Source organism: Chiloscyllium plagiosum, chromosome 1, assembly GCF_004010195.1.
Source record: "Chiloscyllium plagiosum isolate BGI_BamShark_2017 chromosome 1, ASM401019v2, whole genome shotgun sequence".
In the NCBI taxonomy this organism is placed as follows: domain Eukaryota; kingdom Metazoa; phylum Chordata; class Chondrichthyes; order Orectolobiformes; family Hemiscylliidae; genus Chiloscyllium; species Chiloscyllium plagiosum.
This window is the reverse complement of record NC_057710.1, coordinates 7,112,398-7,131,880: the sequence shown is the minus strand read 5'-3', so window position 1 is coordinate 7,131,880 and position 19,483 is coordinate 7,112,398. Positions and strand designations below refer to the sequence as shown.

The window sequence follows — 19,483 nt, the reverse complement described above, 5'->3', positions numbered from 1 at the left end:
TTTTGCCCTCCTGATTTCCCTCTTAAGTATACTCCTACTGCCTTTATATTCTAAGGATTCACTCGATCTATCCAGTCTATACATTACATATGCTTCCTTCTTTTTCTTAACCAAACCCTCAATTTCTTTAGTCATCCAGAATTCCCTATACCTACCAGCCTTCCCTTTCACCCTGACAGGAATATACTTTCTCTGGATTCTTGTTATCTCATTTCTGAAGGCTTTCCATTTTCCAGCCATCCCTTTACCTGCGAACATCTGCCCCCAATCAGCTTTCGAAAGTTCTCGCCTAATACCGTCAAAATTGGCCTTTCTCCAATTTAGAACTTTAATTTTTAGATCTGGTCTATCCTTTTCCATCACTATTTTAGAACTAATAGAATTTAATGGCTCTCCATAATAGGTTTATGGAGAGCAGGGGAAGTTTAAAGCAGATAAGTGAGGAAAGTTTTTTTTATACACAAGAGTGGTATACACACCGGGTGGCAGTGGTTCAGTGGTTAGCACTTCTGCCTCACAGCGCCAGGATCCCCAGTTCAATTCCAGTCTCAGGTGACTGTCTTGTGGAGTTTGCACATTCTCCCCATGTCGTGGGTTTCCTCCCACAGTCCAAAGATGTGTAGGTTAGGTGAATTGGCCATACTAAATTGTCCACCGTGTTAGGTGCATTGATCAGGGGTAAGTACAGGGTAGGGGAATGGGTTTGGGTGGGTTACTCTTCGGAGAGTCAGTGTGGACTTGTTGGGCCAAAGGGCCTGTTTCCATGCTGTAGGGAATCTAATCTAGTGTGGTCGGTGTCTGGAACACACTGCCAGGAGAGGTGGTAGGAGCAGATGCGATAGCAATGTTTGAGAGATATTTAGATAGATATATAAACAGATAAGGAATAAAGGGTTACAGGCCATTTATAGGCAGATGGGATTAGTTTTGAATAGCATCATGATTGGCACAGACATGATGGGCTGCACTGTTCCATGTTCTAATATTCTCAGTTTGGTATTAATGGCTCCAAAATATCAATTTATGTTGGCCAAGGTACAAAACAAGTGCATAAAAAAATCAATTCAGAAGAACCAGACTATGGTTGCTTGAATACTTGCATTCAAATTCAACATCACTGAGGCCTTCACAAAAAATGTCACCAATAAAGGCAAGAGCTAGATTGGGGTCAAGCATCCCTGTCGAACAGCTCCAAACGAGAAAGGAAGTCAGTTCATTAGGACTTGAGAACCAGACTGGGACTTGAATGCGACACACGGTCAACCAACTGGATTATTACAAGCAATGTAACAGATTGGTACAGTCAGCCCTCAGGGTTCACAACAACAACAGGAAGTGGGAAATCTTCACTGAAACAGCTCCTCAAGAAAACAGACTGAATAGATAGTTCTAATCTCAATGTGGAATGGCACTTATGCGGCAGTTACCTGCGAAACAAGAGTATGTGGGGTGAGGTGAGGGTTAGAGAGAGATGCAATTGTGGTGTAATTGTAATGGCAAACTCTTAGTTTTGTTCGCAAGTTTGAGTCAAAGTTTTTTGTTAGGATTTGTTGCCACAAGGCCTAGAAACCTTTCTCACCCTCTCTTACCACACTCGTCTCATTAATTACATTACTCAACTCTGTGGCATATATCACATCCACTTTCATAGAATCATAGAATCCCTACAGTTTGGAAACAGACCTTCAGCCCAACAAGTCCACACCGACCCTTCAAAGTCCAGATCCATTCCCCTAACCTAGTATAGGATCATAGAATCCCGACAGTTTTCTGTCCCATTTTACCACTTGTCCTTCCTGGAACAATTCACCTCTCAGCAGCTATCTCCCAAATATCAACATCTCTTGTGGCTGTGCCATCGTTAAGACATTACATGCAAGCAAATGAACGCTGGCATTCTGAAACTGCCTCGCTTGCTAATGATCAGAATCGGAACAAGATGGAGAAGGGAAAGATGACATTGCACATCTTTGACAGATACCTGCAGGATAGAGCGGGTTCATAAAAGGAGTTTTGCTTATGGAGGATACCAGAGGAGGCTGTGCCACCAGACCCTTCTAGCCTAGTCCCAGGTCACCACTCCTGCAGGGGCACCGAGACACTGATGTTCTGCCAAATGAGTCAGTGCCACATTGCATGCCACTGCCACTCCCAGTCATGGCAAATGTTGGTCGTGACACCTTCTCTCTCGCTTGTCTTGCAGGTTCGGCAAGCCACTAAGTGATATCCAGGAAACATCTGGGTGCAAAAGGATATAAATGCTGGTATGCAGATCACAGGCTTCAATACGTGGCGAGCACCTCACTGCGAGAACTCCACAGTTGGAAGAACCAGCTCAGACTGCTGGCAGTCGGAGGGCTGCCACAGACCAGACACCTGCAGAGTCCCAGGCAGGAGATGACACTATGGTGTCACCAACCAGGAACTGTATCTGAATGCACACGAACAGCACCAGGAGCAGACAGGCAAATGGGATTCAATGGTTCTCATTACCCAGACAATGCAGTAGTACAGTAAACTGTGAAGATCATTCCCTTGTTTTTAAACTATATCCGCCTGTTTCTAGATTCTCCTGCAAGAGGAAACACCCTTTCCACATCCACCTGGTCATGTCCTCTCAGGATCTCACTTGTTTCATTAAGTCATCTCTGACTGTTCTAAATTCCAGTGGACACAAACCTAGCCTTTCCTCATAAGGCAATCCACTCATTCAGGTATTAGTTGAGTAAGCTTTTCCTGAACTGCTTCCAAGAGAATAAAATCCTTCACCAAGTACAGTGATGGTAAGATATAAGAGCAAATTACGCCTTCAATCTGTACTGTAAACAGCTCGGGATGAGGTGTCAAACAATGCTTTATATAACTGAAACAAAATGCACTTAATAAATGCACTCTTGCACTACATTCCCCTCAAAACAAAACATAAAATTCTATTAGCTTTCCTGCTTACTAACCTTCTATGAGGCATGCACTAAGATACGCAGATCAACGTTTTGACTAGCAAAAGGGTCATCTCAGCAAACCCTGCGGATAGGTCTGTAAGTATTTCCTCCAGGTGCTCCAGTTTCCTCCCACAGTCCAAAGCATGTGCAGGTTAGATGGATCAGCCAAGGGAAATGCAGGGTTAAAGGGACAGGGTACGTGAGAGGTGGGTCTGGATGGGATGCTCTTTGGAGGGTCGGTGTGAACTCGATGGGCCGAATGGCCTCCTTCCACACAATAGGGATTCTCTGATTCTAGAAACCACTGAACAGCTGTCTAGTCTTTCACTCTGCTCTTAATACCCATTTGTTTTGTATGCAGATGTAGAATGGGAATTTATAAGGTGTCCAGAGATCTAACTGGTACAGTTATATGCTGATAGTTCTTACTGAAGGGAGGGGGAGTTGCATTTTTGATTAGGGTGAGTATCACAACTGTAATCAGAAGTGAAATAATTGAAGAATCAGCCAATGAGGCTTTGTGGGTAGAGCTAAGAAATAAGAAGGAGATGGTGACATTATCGTGGTTGTACTATAGCCCCCAAACAGTCAACAGCAATTAGAGGAACAAATATACAGGGAGATTAGGGAGACTTGCAGAAGCAATAGGCAAGAAGAATGAGCAAAACTCGATCTATTCTTGGGAAATAGGGCAGGACAGATGATGGAGGTAAAGTGGTGGAGCAGTGACCATAGTTATATGAATTTTTAAATAGTTATGGAGAGGGACAAAACTGGTTCACAGGTTCAAGTTCTAAACTGGGGCAAGGTGAATTTTGATGGAATTAGAAGCTTGCGAGGGTTGATCAGAGGAGTTTGTTTGCAGGCAAAGGGACCTTCAGCAAGTGGGAGGCTTTTAAAAGTGAGAAAGCTAGACTCAAGGTCGCTATGTTCCTGTGAAGGTGAAAGGCAAGGTTAGCAGGAATATGGAACCCTGGATGACAAAGAGATATTGAGGCTTTGACCAGAAAAAAAAAGAAGGCGTGGCTCAGGTACAGGCAGCAGGGATTAAGAGAACCCCTGGAGGTATATAGGGGATACAGGAGTTTACTGAAAGAGGAAGTCAGGAGGGCGAAAAGGGGACACGAGATTACCTTCCTCACTGTCTGGGCTGGCAAGATCAGGGTGAATCCAAAGAGGTTCTTTAATATATTAAAGGAAAAAGAATAACTAGATATATGTCTCCTCTGTGTTTACCATAGAGAAAGACAAGAAGACTTGGGAACTTGGGGAAGTTAGTGGAGATATCTCGGGGACAGTCCATATCACTGGAGAGGTAGTATTGGAAGTATTAGAATGTATGAAGGTGGATAAATTTCCTGGTCCTGACCAGATGTATCCAAGAACATTGCAAGAGGATAGAAAGAAATTGCGGGGACCCTGGCTGATATTTTTGCGTCATCATTAGCCATGGGTGAGGTCCCAGAAAACTGGAGGGTAGTAAATGTTGTGCCTTATTCAAGGAGGACTGTAAAGAAAAGCCTGGGAACGATAGACTAGTAAGCTTAACATCTGTGGTGGGTAAGTTACTTGAGAACATTCTGTGAGATAGGATATAATACAGTTGGAAAGACAGGGTTTCATTAGGAGTAGTCAGCATGGCTTTATGCATGGGAGATCATGCCTCACAAATTTGTTACAGTTCTTTGATGAAGTGACCAGGGAGGTTGACAAGAGTAGGGCAGTAGATATAGTCTATATGGATTTCAGCAAGGCCTTTCATAAGATTCCACATGGTAGGCTGCTCTGGAAGGTCAGACTGCATGGAATATAGAGCGAGCTGGCAAACTGGATACATAATTGGCTTGATGGCAGGAAGCAGACTGTAATAGTGGAAGGATACTTGTCAGACCGGAGGTCTGTGACTAGTGGAGTGCCTCAGGGGTCAGTGCTGGGCCCATTGCTGTTTGTTATCTATACCAATGATTTGGATGAGAATGTTCAAGGCATGGTTAGTAAGTTTAGAGATGACACTGAAATAGGCAGTACTGTGGACAGTAAGGAAGGTTCTCAGAAATTGCAGCACGACCTTGATCAGCTAGGGAAGTGGGCCCAGAAATGGCAAATGGAGTTTAATATAGATAAGTGTGAGGTCTTGCACTTTGGAAAATCAAATAAAGTTTCATGGCGAATGTAGGGCCTTGAGGAGTGTAGTGGAACAGAGGCATCTTGGGAGTTCAGGTGCACGGTTCTCTGAAAGTGGAGTCACAGGTAGACAGGGCAGTGAAGAATGCTTTTGGCACACTGGCCTTCATCAGTCAGGGCATTGATCATAGATGTTGCAGTTGTACACGAGGTTGGTGAGGCTGCACTTGGATTATTGTGTTCAGTTTTGTGGTCACCTTGCTATTGGAAGGACGTTATTAAACTGGAAAGGGTACAGAAGAAATTTACAAGGCTGTTACCAGGAGTCAATGGTCTGAGTTATAGGGAGAGGTTGGACAAGCTAGGACCTTTTTCTTTAGAGCATAGGAGACAGAGGAGGGATTTTATAGAAGTGTATAAGGTCATGAGATGCATGGATAGGGTGAATGCACTCAGTCTTTTTCCCAGGGTTGGGGAATCGAGGACTAGAGGGCATCAGTTTAAGGTTAGAGGGGAAAGAAGAAAAGGAAACCTAAGGGGCAACTTTTTTTTACGCAGAGGGTGGGTATGCATATGGAATGAGTAGTTGAGGGGAGTATATTAACAACATTTAAAAGGCATTTGGACAAATATGTGGATAGGAAAGGATTAGATGGATATGGGCCAAGTGCAGGAAAATGGCATTAGGGTGGGTGGGTGCTCATTTTGGTCAACAAGGGCCAGCTTGAGCCAAAGGGCCTGTCTCGGTGCTGTAGGACTCTATGACTTTAATCATGTAAAAGTAAGTGGAGTCTATTTATTTCTAGTAAGTAGCCATTCTTATTAAATATCGCAACCTTCCATCAACCTGGGTCAAAAATAGATGTAAATTGTGGAATTTTACATACTTTTAAAGTCAAACTTTTATGATTACTATTAATAGTGGAGCTTGATTTCCAGTGAGATGTAACATTTTCAATGAAGATCTCTGGGAATTCCATCTACTAATTGAAGAAGTTTATTTCATTTATACAATACTCAAAAAACACCAAATGAATAACCAACTTTATGTAGCATATTGTTTAACATACCTTGTTGACCCAATATTTATTTATCCTTACTAGAATCCATAACATCCTCCATCTGAAATGCTTACATGGCTCAGCTAGTTCCCATATTCACCACCTTGCACATGAAGAAAGGTTTGAAGGCACTGACAACATTCTGGCAACAGTATTGAAAGCTTGTGCTCTAGAATATGTCACTCCAGCCAAACAATGCTGGCATCTATACAACTATGTGGAAATTTGCAACAGTTTGACCCGTACATGAAAAACAGGGCAAATCCAACAAGGCCATCTCCCACCCCAGCAGTCTATTCCCAATCATTAGTAAAGTGATGGGAGGAGTCATTAACAGTGCTAGCAAACATCGAGCACTCAGCAATTACCTGCCCAGTGACACCCAGATTGGGTTCTACCAGGGCCACTCAGCTCCTGATCTCACTAAAGCTTTGGTTCAAATATGGAAAAAAGAGCTGAATTCCAGAGGTGAGGTGAAAGTGACAGTCCTTACCATCAAGGCTGCAATGGCTACAAGAGCAGGTCAGAGGCTAGGAACACCGCAGCAAGTAACTCACATCCTAACTCCCTAAAGCCTGTCCATGATCTACAAGGTACAAGCCAGGAATGTGATGGAATATTCCACATGCCTAGATGGGTGTATCTCCAAGAACATTAAAAAAAACTTATCACCAGCCTACTTGATTGGCACCACATCCACAATCACTCCACCCTCCACCACTGATGCTCAGTAGCTGTAGTGTGTATCATCAAGATACACTGCAGAAATTCACCAAAGATCCTCAGACAATATCTTCCAAACACACAATAACTTCCATCCAGAAGGAAAAGGGTATCAAAAATATGGCATCACCACCATCTGCTAGTTCCCTCCAAGCCACTCTTCATCCTGACTTGTAAATATATTGTTGTTCCTTCACTGTCACTTGGTCAAAATCCTGGAATTCCTTTTCTTCAGGTATTGTGAGGCAAACTACAGCACATGGACCACAGCGGTTCAAAAAGGTAGCTTATCACCACCTTCTCAAGGGGGACCTGGAACACCAAATAACTGGTGGCCCAGCCAGTGACGCCCACGATCCACAAGTGAATAGAGAAAAAGCAAAACTGTGCTTTCAGATTTGTAGACAAGCACAGGTTGTAAATTTCATGTTTAATGGGTCATACACAATAAGCTTAATGGGCTGTATGTCATTCATCTGCTAGGGGAGGTGACGGCATAGTGGTATAATCACTGGCCTATTAATCCAAGGACCCAGGTAATGTTCAGGGGACCTGAGTTTGAATCCTGCCACGGCAGATGGTTGAATTTGAATTCAATCAAAATCTGGAATTAAAAATCTAATGATTATCATGAATCCATTGTTGGGAAAAGCCCACTGACCTCCTTACCTTGTCTGGACTACGTGTGACTCCAGACCCACAGCAATGTTCACTCCTAACTGGGCAGTTCAGGATGGGCAATATCAGTGGAATAAACTGCCAGAGGAAGTGGTAGATACAGATACAGATACAGTTACAACATTTAAAAGACATTCAGAGGGATATGGCCCAAATGCAGGCAAATGGCACTAGTTTAGTTTGGGAACCCTGGTCAACATGCTCTATGACTCTGTAAACCAGCTATGCTATTTGAAGCTTTAACAAACTGAGTAGACCCCATGTAACATTAGAGCAGAATAAATTGAGTTAAGTTATATTTTACATTAGGATTAAATCTCAGCACAAAGGGCCTGTTCTGTGCTGTACCTTTCTATGTTCTATAATAATAGTAGTACAGATGGGTATGGAGCAGGGTTGGGGTGTTAATTGCATCTAGTAGAAGTCAGGTACCTGTTTATTCTGTTAGTTGTTCTTTAACTGAGCCCCTAAATGGGCAGCAAGAATAGCAATGCAAAAAGTACTCAGCAGACCTGACTGTAGGTGTAAAGACACAATAGCTTTAGTCTTTCAAAATCAGTTCAGTTCTTAAGGTCATCAACTTGAAACATTAATGCAGCTTTTCTCTCACAGCTGCTGTATGACCTGCTGTCCACAGGGTAATTGTTTTCTGTTTTCACGAACACAGAAATAAGAGCAGAATAGAGCACATGGTCCATTGAGCCTGTTCTGCCATTCAATACACTATGGCTGATTGTGGGCCTCAGGATTTGGTGATGCCAGTGTTGGACTGGGGTGTAAATATCACACAACACCAGGTTATAGTCCAACAGGTTTATCTGGAAGCATCAGCTTTCGGAGCGCTGCTCCTTCATCAGGTGGTTGTGGAGTATAAAACCTGTTGGACTATAACCTGGTGTTGTGTGATTTTTTACTTTGTGGGCCTTAAGTTCACTTTCCTTCCCATTCTCCATATTCCTTGATTTCCTGAGGGACAAAAACAGTCTGACCGTCCCAATCTTGAATGTATTTAACAATGGAGACTCTACAACTTAATGGGAAAGGGAATTTGAGCGATTCACAATGCTTTGAGTTTTATAAATTCCTCCTTATCTCAAACTCCTTATCCTGAGCCCTTGCTCCACATTTTAGATTCCTTGGCCAATGAAAACAATTGACATGGCCACAACTCTTCAGAACCTTATATATTTCTACTTCTAAAGTCCAGTGAACATGGAGTCCATCTCCTCAGCCTCTCATCATAGGATACCATTTTCATTTCGGGGTCCAGTTTAGTGACTCCATAAAACCATAAGAAATCGGAATAGGAAGAGGTTATTCAGCCCCTCAATCCTGTTCCAATATTCAATGAATCATGGCTGATCTAATGTATCTCAGCCTTAAATATACACAAGGACTCTGCACCACCACCACCACCAACCCCACCCCCTCTTTTACTCCCCACCCCATCCCCGTCCACACATGCTGTAATAGTTCCAGACTCTCATACTCCAAATCCCTTGAAAAAAAGGGGCAATCAAGTATATCTTTTCTTAGATATGGCCAGAAGTCACACTACACTAGGTTATAGTCCAACAGATTTATTTGAAATCACAAGCCCTCAGAAACTGGTCCTTCAACAGATGACGTTTTCTTAAATATGGAATGCAAAACTGCACATTGTATTCTAGATGTGGTCTCACAAAAACCCTGTACAATTGTAACAAGATTTCTTTTTCTTGTACTCTAATCCCCTTACAATAAAGGTCAAAAAGCCTTGCACTATCCGAATTGCTCATGGCAACTACATGCTAATTTTCTAAATAACTTGCACGAGCAGAACCAACTCCCTCTGAACATTAGCACTGAAAAGCTATACTCCAAAAGTAGAATATTTATCTTGCTTTAAATCTGTTAAAGGGATGACTTAGTAACAAAGTAAAGCTCCACTTTAACTTTTCCTTTTTACTCAAACAGAAAACATTTCAAATATGCATATTTATTTTCTCGTTTTGTAGTACGTATGTGGTAAATATGTGGCCTCTTCAGAGAATAATCAGACTATTAAAACAGACAGCAGGGTAATGTATCCCATTATTCTCGTTTCCTAACATCTACAAAGGAGTACTTGTTAAGAAGTGGCAGTATACTCCCTCACTAATCTCATCAAAAGAATTACCAGCAGAACATTATAGGGTAAATAGAACATTTAACACTGTATCGAGACTGACTGTGAAATCGAATTGATACACTGAGACTTCTGTCACCAGATTGTTCAACAATCATTCCATCTGCGCTTAGTTCCAATTGATAACATTATGCACTACCAGATTCTAGTTTGGCATGAGTTTTATTTCCTAAAACAGTAACTATGCATATGTACAAAACTGGAAAAAGTTTACAGTCTATTATGGGGCCTCAGAGGTCCAAAAAATACAGTATTAATCTTTTATTACTGGCAAAATGGAATACATATTCTCTCTTGAATTTGTTGGCGCTAGTGGGCAGGTCGCAGCGAAGAGGTGGGGACGCTGCAGAAAGACTTTGACAAGAGTGGGCAAAGAAGTGGCATGAAACGCAACATGGGAACATGTGAGGTCCTGCACTTTGGTAGGAAGAGGAGGCACGGATCAACTTCTAAATGGGGAGAAAATTCAGAAATGCAAAATGCAAAGAGACTTGGGAGTCCTAGTCCAGGAGTTGGTAGTTAGTAAGGCAAATACAACATCATTCATCTCGAGAGGACGAGAATATAAAAGCAGGGATGTACTTCGGAGGTTTTACAAAGTTCTGGTCAGACCACATTTAGAGTATTGTGAGCAATTTTGTACCACATACCTCAGGATGTACGTACTGGCCCTGGAGCGGATCCAGAGAAGGTTCATGACAATGATCTCAGAAATGAAAAGCTTAACATATGAGGAATGCTTGAGGACTCTGGGATGATACTTAATGGTGTTTAGATGAATAGGGGGGTGAAGGGATCTGATAGAAACTTACAGAACACTGAATGATCTGGACAGACAAGGTATTGGGAAGATGGACAGTGAGGGGTGACAAGAGTGAAGAGGGTAGATGTAATAGATGTTTGGGTGGTAGGTGTTTGCAATAGCATTGGATCATTAAATTTTATATTTGAGATAGTTATTGGCAGGAGAGACAAGGACCTGAAACACAGCCTTAGAGTAAAGGGAAGACCTTTTAGAACAGAGAGAAGGAGAAACGTCTTCAGCCAGAGAGTAGTGAATCTGTGGAATTTATTGCCACGGAAGGCTGTGGAGGCCAGGTCATGGAGTGTATTTAAAAGAGATAAGTTTTTGATTGCCAAGGAGATCAAAGGTTAGTGGGAAAAAGTGGGAAATGGGACTGAGAAACCTATCAGCCATGATTGAATGGCAGAATGGGCCGAATGGCCTAATTTCTGCTCCTATGTCTTATGGTCTACAAGTCCTTGACAGTAGTCACAATGTAGGATGAAATATACAAGAAGGAAACAAAAATGGGTGCTCATGATAAAGGACCAGAACTAGGGGGAGGCAGTATCACAGTGATATACACACATGGGTCAGCAACGCAGAACACCAGGCCAATGTTCTGGGGACATGGGTTTGAAACTCACCACTGGAGATGGTGAAATTTGAATTCAGTAAAATTTGGAATAAAAAGCTGGCCAATTTATATTTTTAGTCATTTACTGGATCTGGCTGCCACTGCATAGGCGGCCATTTATTATCCATTCCCAGTTGCTCTCGAGGTGGTGGTGAAAAGCTGCCTTCTTGAACCACTGTGGTCAATATACTGTTAAGTAAGCCCACAGTGCCATTACAAATGAAAGCCAATGGTGTTACCATTCACTGAATCCCCCATCATCAACATCTTGGGGTTACCAGTGATCAGAAATTCAACTGTACTAGCCACATAAATATAGTAGCTACAATAGCAGGTCAGAGGCTAGGAATTCTGCAGCAGGTAACTCACCTCCTGACTCCCCAGAGCTTGTCCACCATTTTAAGGCACAAGTCAGAAGTGTAAAGGAATATTCCCACTTGTCTGAATAAGTGTAGCTCAAAAAACACTCAAGAAGCTGGATGCTACCAAGGCCAAAGCAGGCCACTTCATTGTCACCACATCCACAAACATTTATTCCCTCCACCACTCATGCTCAGTAGCAGGAGTGTACATCTTAAAAATGCACTGCAAAAATCACTTCAAAAGGCTTCTTAAATAGCACTTTCCAAATCCATGAGCACTCCATCTAAAACTGCCATCAGATGGAACACCACCACCACCTTCAAAGTTCCCTCCAAGCCACTCACTGGCTTGACTTGGAAACAAATCACTGTGCCAGTATTGCCAGGTCAAATTCCTGGAACTCCTTCCCTAACAGCATTGTGGATCTAGCTACAGCACATGGATTGCAACCATTCACGAAAGCAGCTTCTTAAGGGAAACAAAGGTCTGGCAAAAACGTTAGTCCAGACAGTGACTCTCGCATCCTGTCAGCAAATTAAAAAAGGTAGGCAGTCTGATTGATATGAATTGAAGTGCAGTGTACCACAAAGATATGTGCTGGGCCCCCAGTGTTTTACAATTTATATCAATAACTTAGATGAGGGGACTGAAGGCACAGTAGCTGAATTTGCAGATGACACAAAGATAGTAAATTATGCTGTGAAGAAGGCATAAGGAGTTTCTAGACTGATATAGATAGGTAGAGTGAGTAGAGTTGAAAAATGTGGTGCTGGAAAAACACAGCAGGCCAGGCAGCATCCGAGGAGCAGAAGAATCGACGTTTCGGGCATAAGCCCTTTATGCCCGAAACGTCGATTTTCCTGCTCCTTGGATGCTGCCTGGCCTGCTGTGTTTTTCCAACACCACATTTTTCAATTCTGGTCTCCAGCATCGGCAGTCCTCACTTTCTCCCAGGTAGAGTGAGTAGACAAAAATCTGGCTGATCGAGTACAATCTCATAAAACGTGATGTTGTTCAGTTTGACAGGATAAATGAAAAGCAGTGTATTACTCTACCAGAAAATAATTGAAGACATCTGAAGTTCAGAGAGATTTTGGTGTCCTCGTACGTGAGTCACACAAAGGGAATATGCAGCTAATACATACAATCAAGCTGGTGAATAGGATGGTGTCATTTATTAGAATAAAGCAGGAATTGAATATAAAAGTAAGGATGTTATGCTTTAGTTATACAGGACATTGGTGAAACCACATTCGAATACTGTGTAGTTTCAATCTCTTTAAGGAAAGATATTAATGTGCTGGACGATGTGAAGAGGTGGGTTACTAGATTAATAACTGGAATAGATGAATTGCCTTATGAGATAGGTGGAACAGGCAGCATTGTTTTTAATGTAGATTAGAACAGTGATTGTTGACAAGCTTCAATTGGGTAGATGTGGTAGATGTTTGAGTGGTAGATGTTTGGAACTCTCTTCCAGCAACAGCATTGGATCATTAAATTTTAAATTTGACTTTTTTTTTATGTTAAGCAAAAATATTAAGGTAAAGGGGCCAAAGACAGTCATATGGAGTTAGGCCACAGATTAGCCATGATCTCAATGAATGGTCTACTCCTGTTGCAATGTTCTTCCTATGTTCCTAAGTTCCTGAATAATCTCAACAAGATGGACGCGAAAAGGACATTCCCTCTTTGGCAAGTCCAGAACTAGGGGGTACTGTTGTAAAATTAGTGGCCACTCTTCCAGAACAGAAATAAGGAGAAGCTTTCTTTCACCTCTCAGGGACTTTAGAACTCTGACTTAGAAAGCAGTACAGCAGGGTCATTGACTATTTTAAAAGGTGGATTTATGTTAGGCAAGGGAATCAACGGATCTTGAGGGTAGATGTGAATATGCAATTCAAAACACAAACTGATCAGCAATGAATGTATTGACCAGTGAGCAGGCTAGAGGGACTGAATGGTCTACTTCTGTTCCCATATAACTTCACACCCTAACCATCCAGCTACTGAACTAAATTGGCCCTACTAGCACATATAACCACATAACTCACAGTCAAGTTCAACTTGGGAGAATCTAGGATGCCTCTTGATATTTGTTCATACTTCATGTGGACATATAATTTCATACATCCAACAATAAAAGTTCCTCAATTATTAATGTAGTGTGGATTTATAGTACAACAGGAGCAGAGGAAAATATGACCTAACAACGTATCCCAGGAGTCCATCCATTCATTTTACTAGATGGAAAATTACAAGCTGTGTTCTCATAATGAACCCCTTGTTTTCCACTGGGAACACCAGATCAGCATCACTGGTGTTTTTTTGTTGTTTCTTTCTAAGACAGGAAATCGTATGCAGCTCAATCCTGACACTATCCAATATTCACACAAACAGACTTTTGCAGCAGAGTCACTAGAAAATGATCAACAGCAGGAAACCAGGACTGGATTGCTTTTTCTCTACACAACAACACAGACCAAACCGTCAATGCCTCCATTTCCAACCTGATCTATGTCAACTAATTTCACACATATTGGTTCTGCACCACAGGCCCATCTGATCCTTATGGGCTGTTCTATGTTTCTTTACAAACAGCCACACTGAAGTAACCTCAATAAAAAATAAACACACTCTGCATAATTTCTATGTGTCAGGGGATCAGTTAGCTCAGTTTGACGGGCGGCTAGTTTGCAATGCAGAGTAATACCAATAGCATGGATTCAAGTCTGCTACAGCTGAAGTCACCAAGATGGGCACTTCTTCTCAAACTCTCCCCTCACATTAGGCATGGTGACCCTCAGTTTAAGCCACCACCAGTCGCCTCTGTCTCTTGAGAGAGTAGGGGTGGCACGATGGCTCAGTGGTTAGTGCTGCTGAGCCAGGGACCCATGTTCAATTCCACCCTCTGGTTACTGTCTGTGTGGAGTTTGCACGTTCTCCCCGTGTATGCGAGGGTTTCCTCCCACAATCCAAAGATGTGCAGGTCAGGTGAACTGGCCAGGCTAAATTGTGCATAGTGTCCAGAGATTTGCAGGCTGGGTGGATTAGCCATGCTCCCTCAGCACAAGTTCAACAGATGAAGAGTTCCAAATAGTCCAACCGTGTCCTGGTGGTGGCAAGAGGATCTGTACACGTATCTCCCCCTCCCCAACTGAAGGTAGTAGCAGGACGTGCCAAATGCTGATGCAGGTTAGTAAAAAGACGTGTCTCACATATCTTATCCTGATGGTTCTGTTAAATATTAGGTCCTCTAGCCCACAAACCTCACACCCTATTACACCTCGCCCACTCCCTTCGCTTGAAGTATCACTGACCAGGCCAGCATTTATTGCCCATCCCGAGTTGCCCAGAAGCCAGTTAAAAGTCAACCATATTGCTGTAGGTCTGCACTCACATGTATGCCAGACCAGGTAAGGACCGCAGTTTCTTTCCTTAAAGGACATTGGCCCTTCAGTGATCCAGATAGGTTTTTCTAACAATCAACAATGGATTCATTATCATTAGACTTTTAATTCCAGATTTTCATTGAATTCAAATTCCATCATCTGCCTGGCTGAGTTCGTACTGGGTCCCCAGAGCATTAATGGGGTAATCTGCATTAACAGTCCAGCAATAATGCTACTCTGCCATTGCCTTCCCTCTGACCACATTTATACTTATGCTAATCATGACCCACTACACATCCTAAATGTCCCTTCTGATCTTTCGTGCCGCCACTTGCATGCCCATTCCCATCCACGTTTAAGTAACATTACAGAAAACCAGTTAACCTGACAGTATTAATAACATATGGAAAAGTTTAATCAAAATGTTTTTTTCCAATAAATAACTTTTATAGAGTCATTGTAGCAGCAATCAATGAGAGCACCCAAGTATCAATAACAGAAAACATAAACATTGATGCCACTTTATCTTGTCTAAATGACAAAAGATATCAAAGAAAAATAGCTTGAGCTATCAAACAATGTTTCCTTTCTCTGCACTTATTCAAGAAAAAATGGAAATCTGGGCTCTCAGCTAAGCCAGGTCACCCACGGCATGGGTGACCTGAAGCTAGCTGAATACCAACAGCAGCAAGATGAGGTCCATAAATGGCATCCGTGAGACCATAAGAAATAGAAACAGGAGTAGGCTGTTTGGCTCCTTAAAACTGTCCCAACATTCGATAGGATCATGTTTGATGTGACTTCCCACACATCTGCTTTTCTGCCTTTTCCCCCATGTCCACTACTGATCAAAAATACATCTATCTCAATCTTAAATACACAAAAGGATTCTGCTCTGACAGCTCTCTGTGGCAACGAGTTCAAAAGACCCACACCCTCAGAGAAGAACTTCCTCCTCAACACAGTCTTAAATTGGCTCCCCTTTATTCCGAGACTATGCCCTCTATCCCTGGACTATCCCATACATTCACTCATCATTTACCCAGTCAAGACCCTTAAGAATCCTATATTCAGAGTCTGATGTTTCACTGTGGGAAAGCACAATTAGTTCATTGATTCAGGATATAAGCTGATCTAGCTAATAAACATGTGCATGAATACTGGGTGAAATTAATGTCCCATCCCATCACCAAGTCACACTTCATTTGCAATCACACTATGCATTGGTTGTGGCCAGTCAGCTCGGAGTCAGTCCCTGAAGTGAGAGATTTTGAATCTCCTGTTTACATCTATCGCCCCCAGGGCTCCCTGACTGACCTGGTTAACAACACCAATCAAGGATCTCATAGTCAATGAGTTCTAATACTATACTCACCCATGAGCCTCTTCTCTTTCCATGCCAATATGCTACCTCGAACACCATGGCTTCTTATCTTATGACTTAACCTTTTATGAGTTACCTTGCTAAGAGCCTTCTGAAGTCTAAGTACAATGCATCTACTAATTTCCCTCTAGCCACTCTGGTTGAGACTTCCTCGAAAAACTCAAATTTGTCAGGTTTGATATCCCATCCCAGACTCAAGGTTCCCACATCTGCCACTGTCTTAGCTAATGTAATGCTCTCTCTGACTCTAAGCTTGCCTTGGGAAGGACATTAAGTTCACCCAGTATTCATGCACATGTTTATTAGCTAGATCAGCTTACATCCTGAATCAATGAACTAATTGTGCTTTTATAACAGCCTGCCAGTCATTTTGTTTTTCACCATTTTTTACATTTTTGTGCTTAATATCATAACTTCCCAAAATGTGATTTGAAACAAAAAGCTTGGACACCTCCCCTCTGCACGAGACTTTGCACATCAAATTCAACTTATAACAGTATATGGTCATTTATTGGATACAAGATAATCTGCCAAGGAGTGACTGGTATCACAGATTTTATTTCGGTTAAGAACAGAATAATTGAAAGTTCTGAGGACAGACCTTTGCCTTGCCTTTTCCGGTGCAGGCTTTATGCTCAGTTTCTGTAACATTCCACTTTATCTGAAAAACAAATGCATTTGCAACTTTCAATTACTATATATAGTCAACCTGGCATATCAAGCAACCCCATTTTCCCAACTCCAAAGCAGATAGTGCTGCATATACAATCTTTAAAAATTGACTCATTTTCACACATACTTGGCATAGAAGTCAATCTCTCTTTTCAACCTTGACATATTATACTTTTATTAGTATTCCAATTTAATTTTTCATCACACAAATGCATGATTGATTGACTATCAACTTATAACTGCGGCCAATGCTGCCTTTTGTTTGCATCACATGCTGATAACATTTCAAAATGGTGGCCATCCACACCCTCTCTGGCATTTTATTTTTATACTCAGTGTCTAAGTTGACCCCAGATGTTCCATGGACTTTCAAGGCTTCAATGGTGAACGTATTCTCCAACATCTATAGTATTACAAATACACAATTAAACAAAGTTAAAAATCACACAACACCAGGTTATAGTCCAACAGGCTTAACTGGAAGCACACAAGCTTTCGGAGCGCCACTCCTTCAATCAGGTGATTGTCCACCTGATGAAAGAGCATCGCTCCGAGAGCTAGTGCTTCCAATTAAACCTGTTGGACTATAACCTGGTGTTGTGTGATTTTTAACTTTGTACATCCCAGTCCAACACTGACATCTCCAAATCATGACATTTTAACAAAAAATGCAAGAACCAGAGTCTTTATTTTGTCTCCTTCCATGCAGTGATATCCTCTCCTAATGGCTTAACTTCTTTATTAAAGTCCAATTCCACAGGCATTAGTGATTAAGGTTTGGTATCTCACATTAAAAGTCAACATTTGAGTAAAGTAGATAATTGAACTACAAAATGCATATTTGCTGAGCTCATTCTTAAAATGTAACTTTTGCTGCAGGATAGGAAGCAAGGGCTTGAATTTTGCCCCTTGCTTTGCTGAGAGGCAAAAATTGATTAGGGGTAGTCAGCACAGTTTTGTACAAAATCATGTCTCACAAACTTGATTGAGTTTTCTGAGGAAGTTACCAAAAGGATTGATGAGGGCACAGGAGTCGACATTGCAGAATCTGCAAGAGGAAAATATCTTGGGTACAGTCCATATCACAGTAGAGGAGGTGTTGGATGTATTAACATGTATGAAGGTGGATAAATCTCCTGGTCCTGACCAGATATATCCAAGAACACAGCCAGAGGCTAGAGAAGAAATTGCAGGGGCCCTGCCTGATATTTTTGCATCATCGTTAAACATGGGTGAGGTTCCGGAAGACGAGTGGATAGCGAATGTTGTGGTATTACTCAAGGAGGGCTGCAAAGAAAAGCCTGGGAACTATACACAAGTTTAACATCTGTGGGAGGTAAGTTACTTGAGAAGATTCTAAAGGATAAGATAACATGCATTTGGAAAGACAGAGTTTGAATAGGAGTAGTCAGCATGACTTTGTGTGTGGGAGATCATGCCTCACAAATTTGTTCGAGTTTTTAGATGGAATGACTAGGAAGGTTGACGAGAGGAGGGTGGTAGACGTAGTCTGTATGGATTTCAGTAAGGCCTTCCATAAGGTTCTACAAGGTAGGCTGCTCTGGAAGGTTAGATTGCATGGAATCCAGGGTGAGCTGGCAAATTGGATACAAAATCAGCTTAATGGAAGGAAGCAGAGAGTAAGAGTGAAAGGATGCTTGTCAGACTGGAGGCCTGTGACTTGTGGAGTGCTGCAGGGTCGGTGCTGGGCCTATTACATTTTGTTATCTATATCAATGATTTAGATAAGAATACACAAGATGATCAGTAAGTTTGTCGACAGTTTGTCGAATATTTTTCGACAGTATTCACTCTAGAAAACGACAATGTTGTTGAGGAGATTACTGAGATACAGGCTACTAGATTAGGTGTGATTGAGGTTTACATGAAGAGGCATTAGAAATCCTGCAGAATTTTAAAATAGATAAGTCCCCTGGGCCGGATGGGATTTATCCTAGGATACTCTGGGAAGCCAGGGAGGAGATTGCCGAGCCTTTGGCATTGATCTTTAAATCATCATTGTCTACAAGAATAGTGTCAGAAGACTGGAGGATAGCAAATGTGGTTCCCCTGTTCAAGAAGGGGAGTAGAGACAATCCTGGTAATTATAGACCAGTGAGCCTCACTTCAGTTGTTGGGTAAAGTGTTGGAAAAGGTTACAAGAGATAGGATTTATAGTCATCTAGAAAATAATAATTTGATTAGGGATAGTCAGCACGGTTTTGTGAAGGGTAGGTCGTGCCTCACAAACCTTACTGAGTTCTTTGAGAAGGTGACCAAACAGGTAGATGAGTGTAAACCGGTTGATGTGGTGTATATGGATTTCAGCAAGGCATTCGATAAGGTTCCCCACAGTAGGCTATTGTACAAAATGCGGAGGAATGGGATTGTGGGAGATATAGCAGTTTGGATCAGTAATTGGCTTGCTGAAAGAAGACAGAGGGTGATGGTTGATGGGAAATGTTCATCCTAGAGTCCGGTTACTAGTGGTGTATCGTAAGGGTCGGTGTTGGGTCCCCTGCTGTTCGTCATTTTTATAAACGACCTGGATGAGGG

General features: G+C 42.0%; 1 protein-coding gene across 1 annotated transcript in view; it reads right to left on the bottom strand.

Moving 5' to 3' along the window:
- The window catches only part of sema4f (sema domain, immunoglobulin domain (Ig), transmembrane domain (TM) and short cytoplasmic domain, (semaphorin) 4F), a 240,280-nt gene that overhangs the window by 123,910 nt on the left and 96,887 nt on the right, over nt 1-19,483 (bottom strand). Inside the window, exon 3 of the mRNA XM_043691726.1 lies at nt 16,857-16,916. Within this exon, the coding sequence (XP_043547661.1) occupies nt 16,857-16,916 (60 nt within the window). The remainder of the gene's footprint in view (nt 1-16,856; nt 16,917-19,483) is intronic.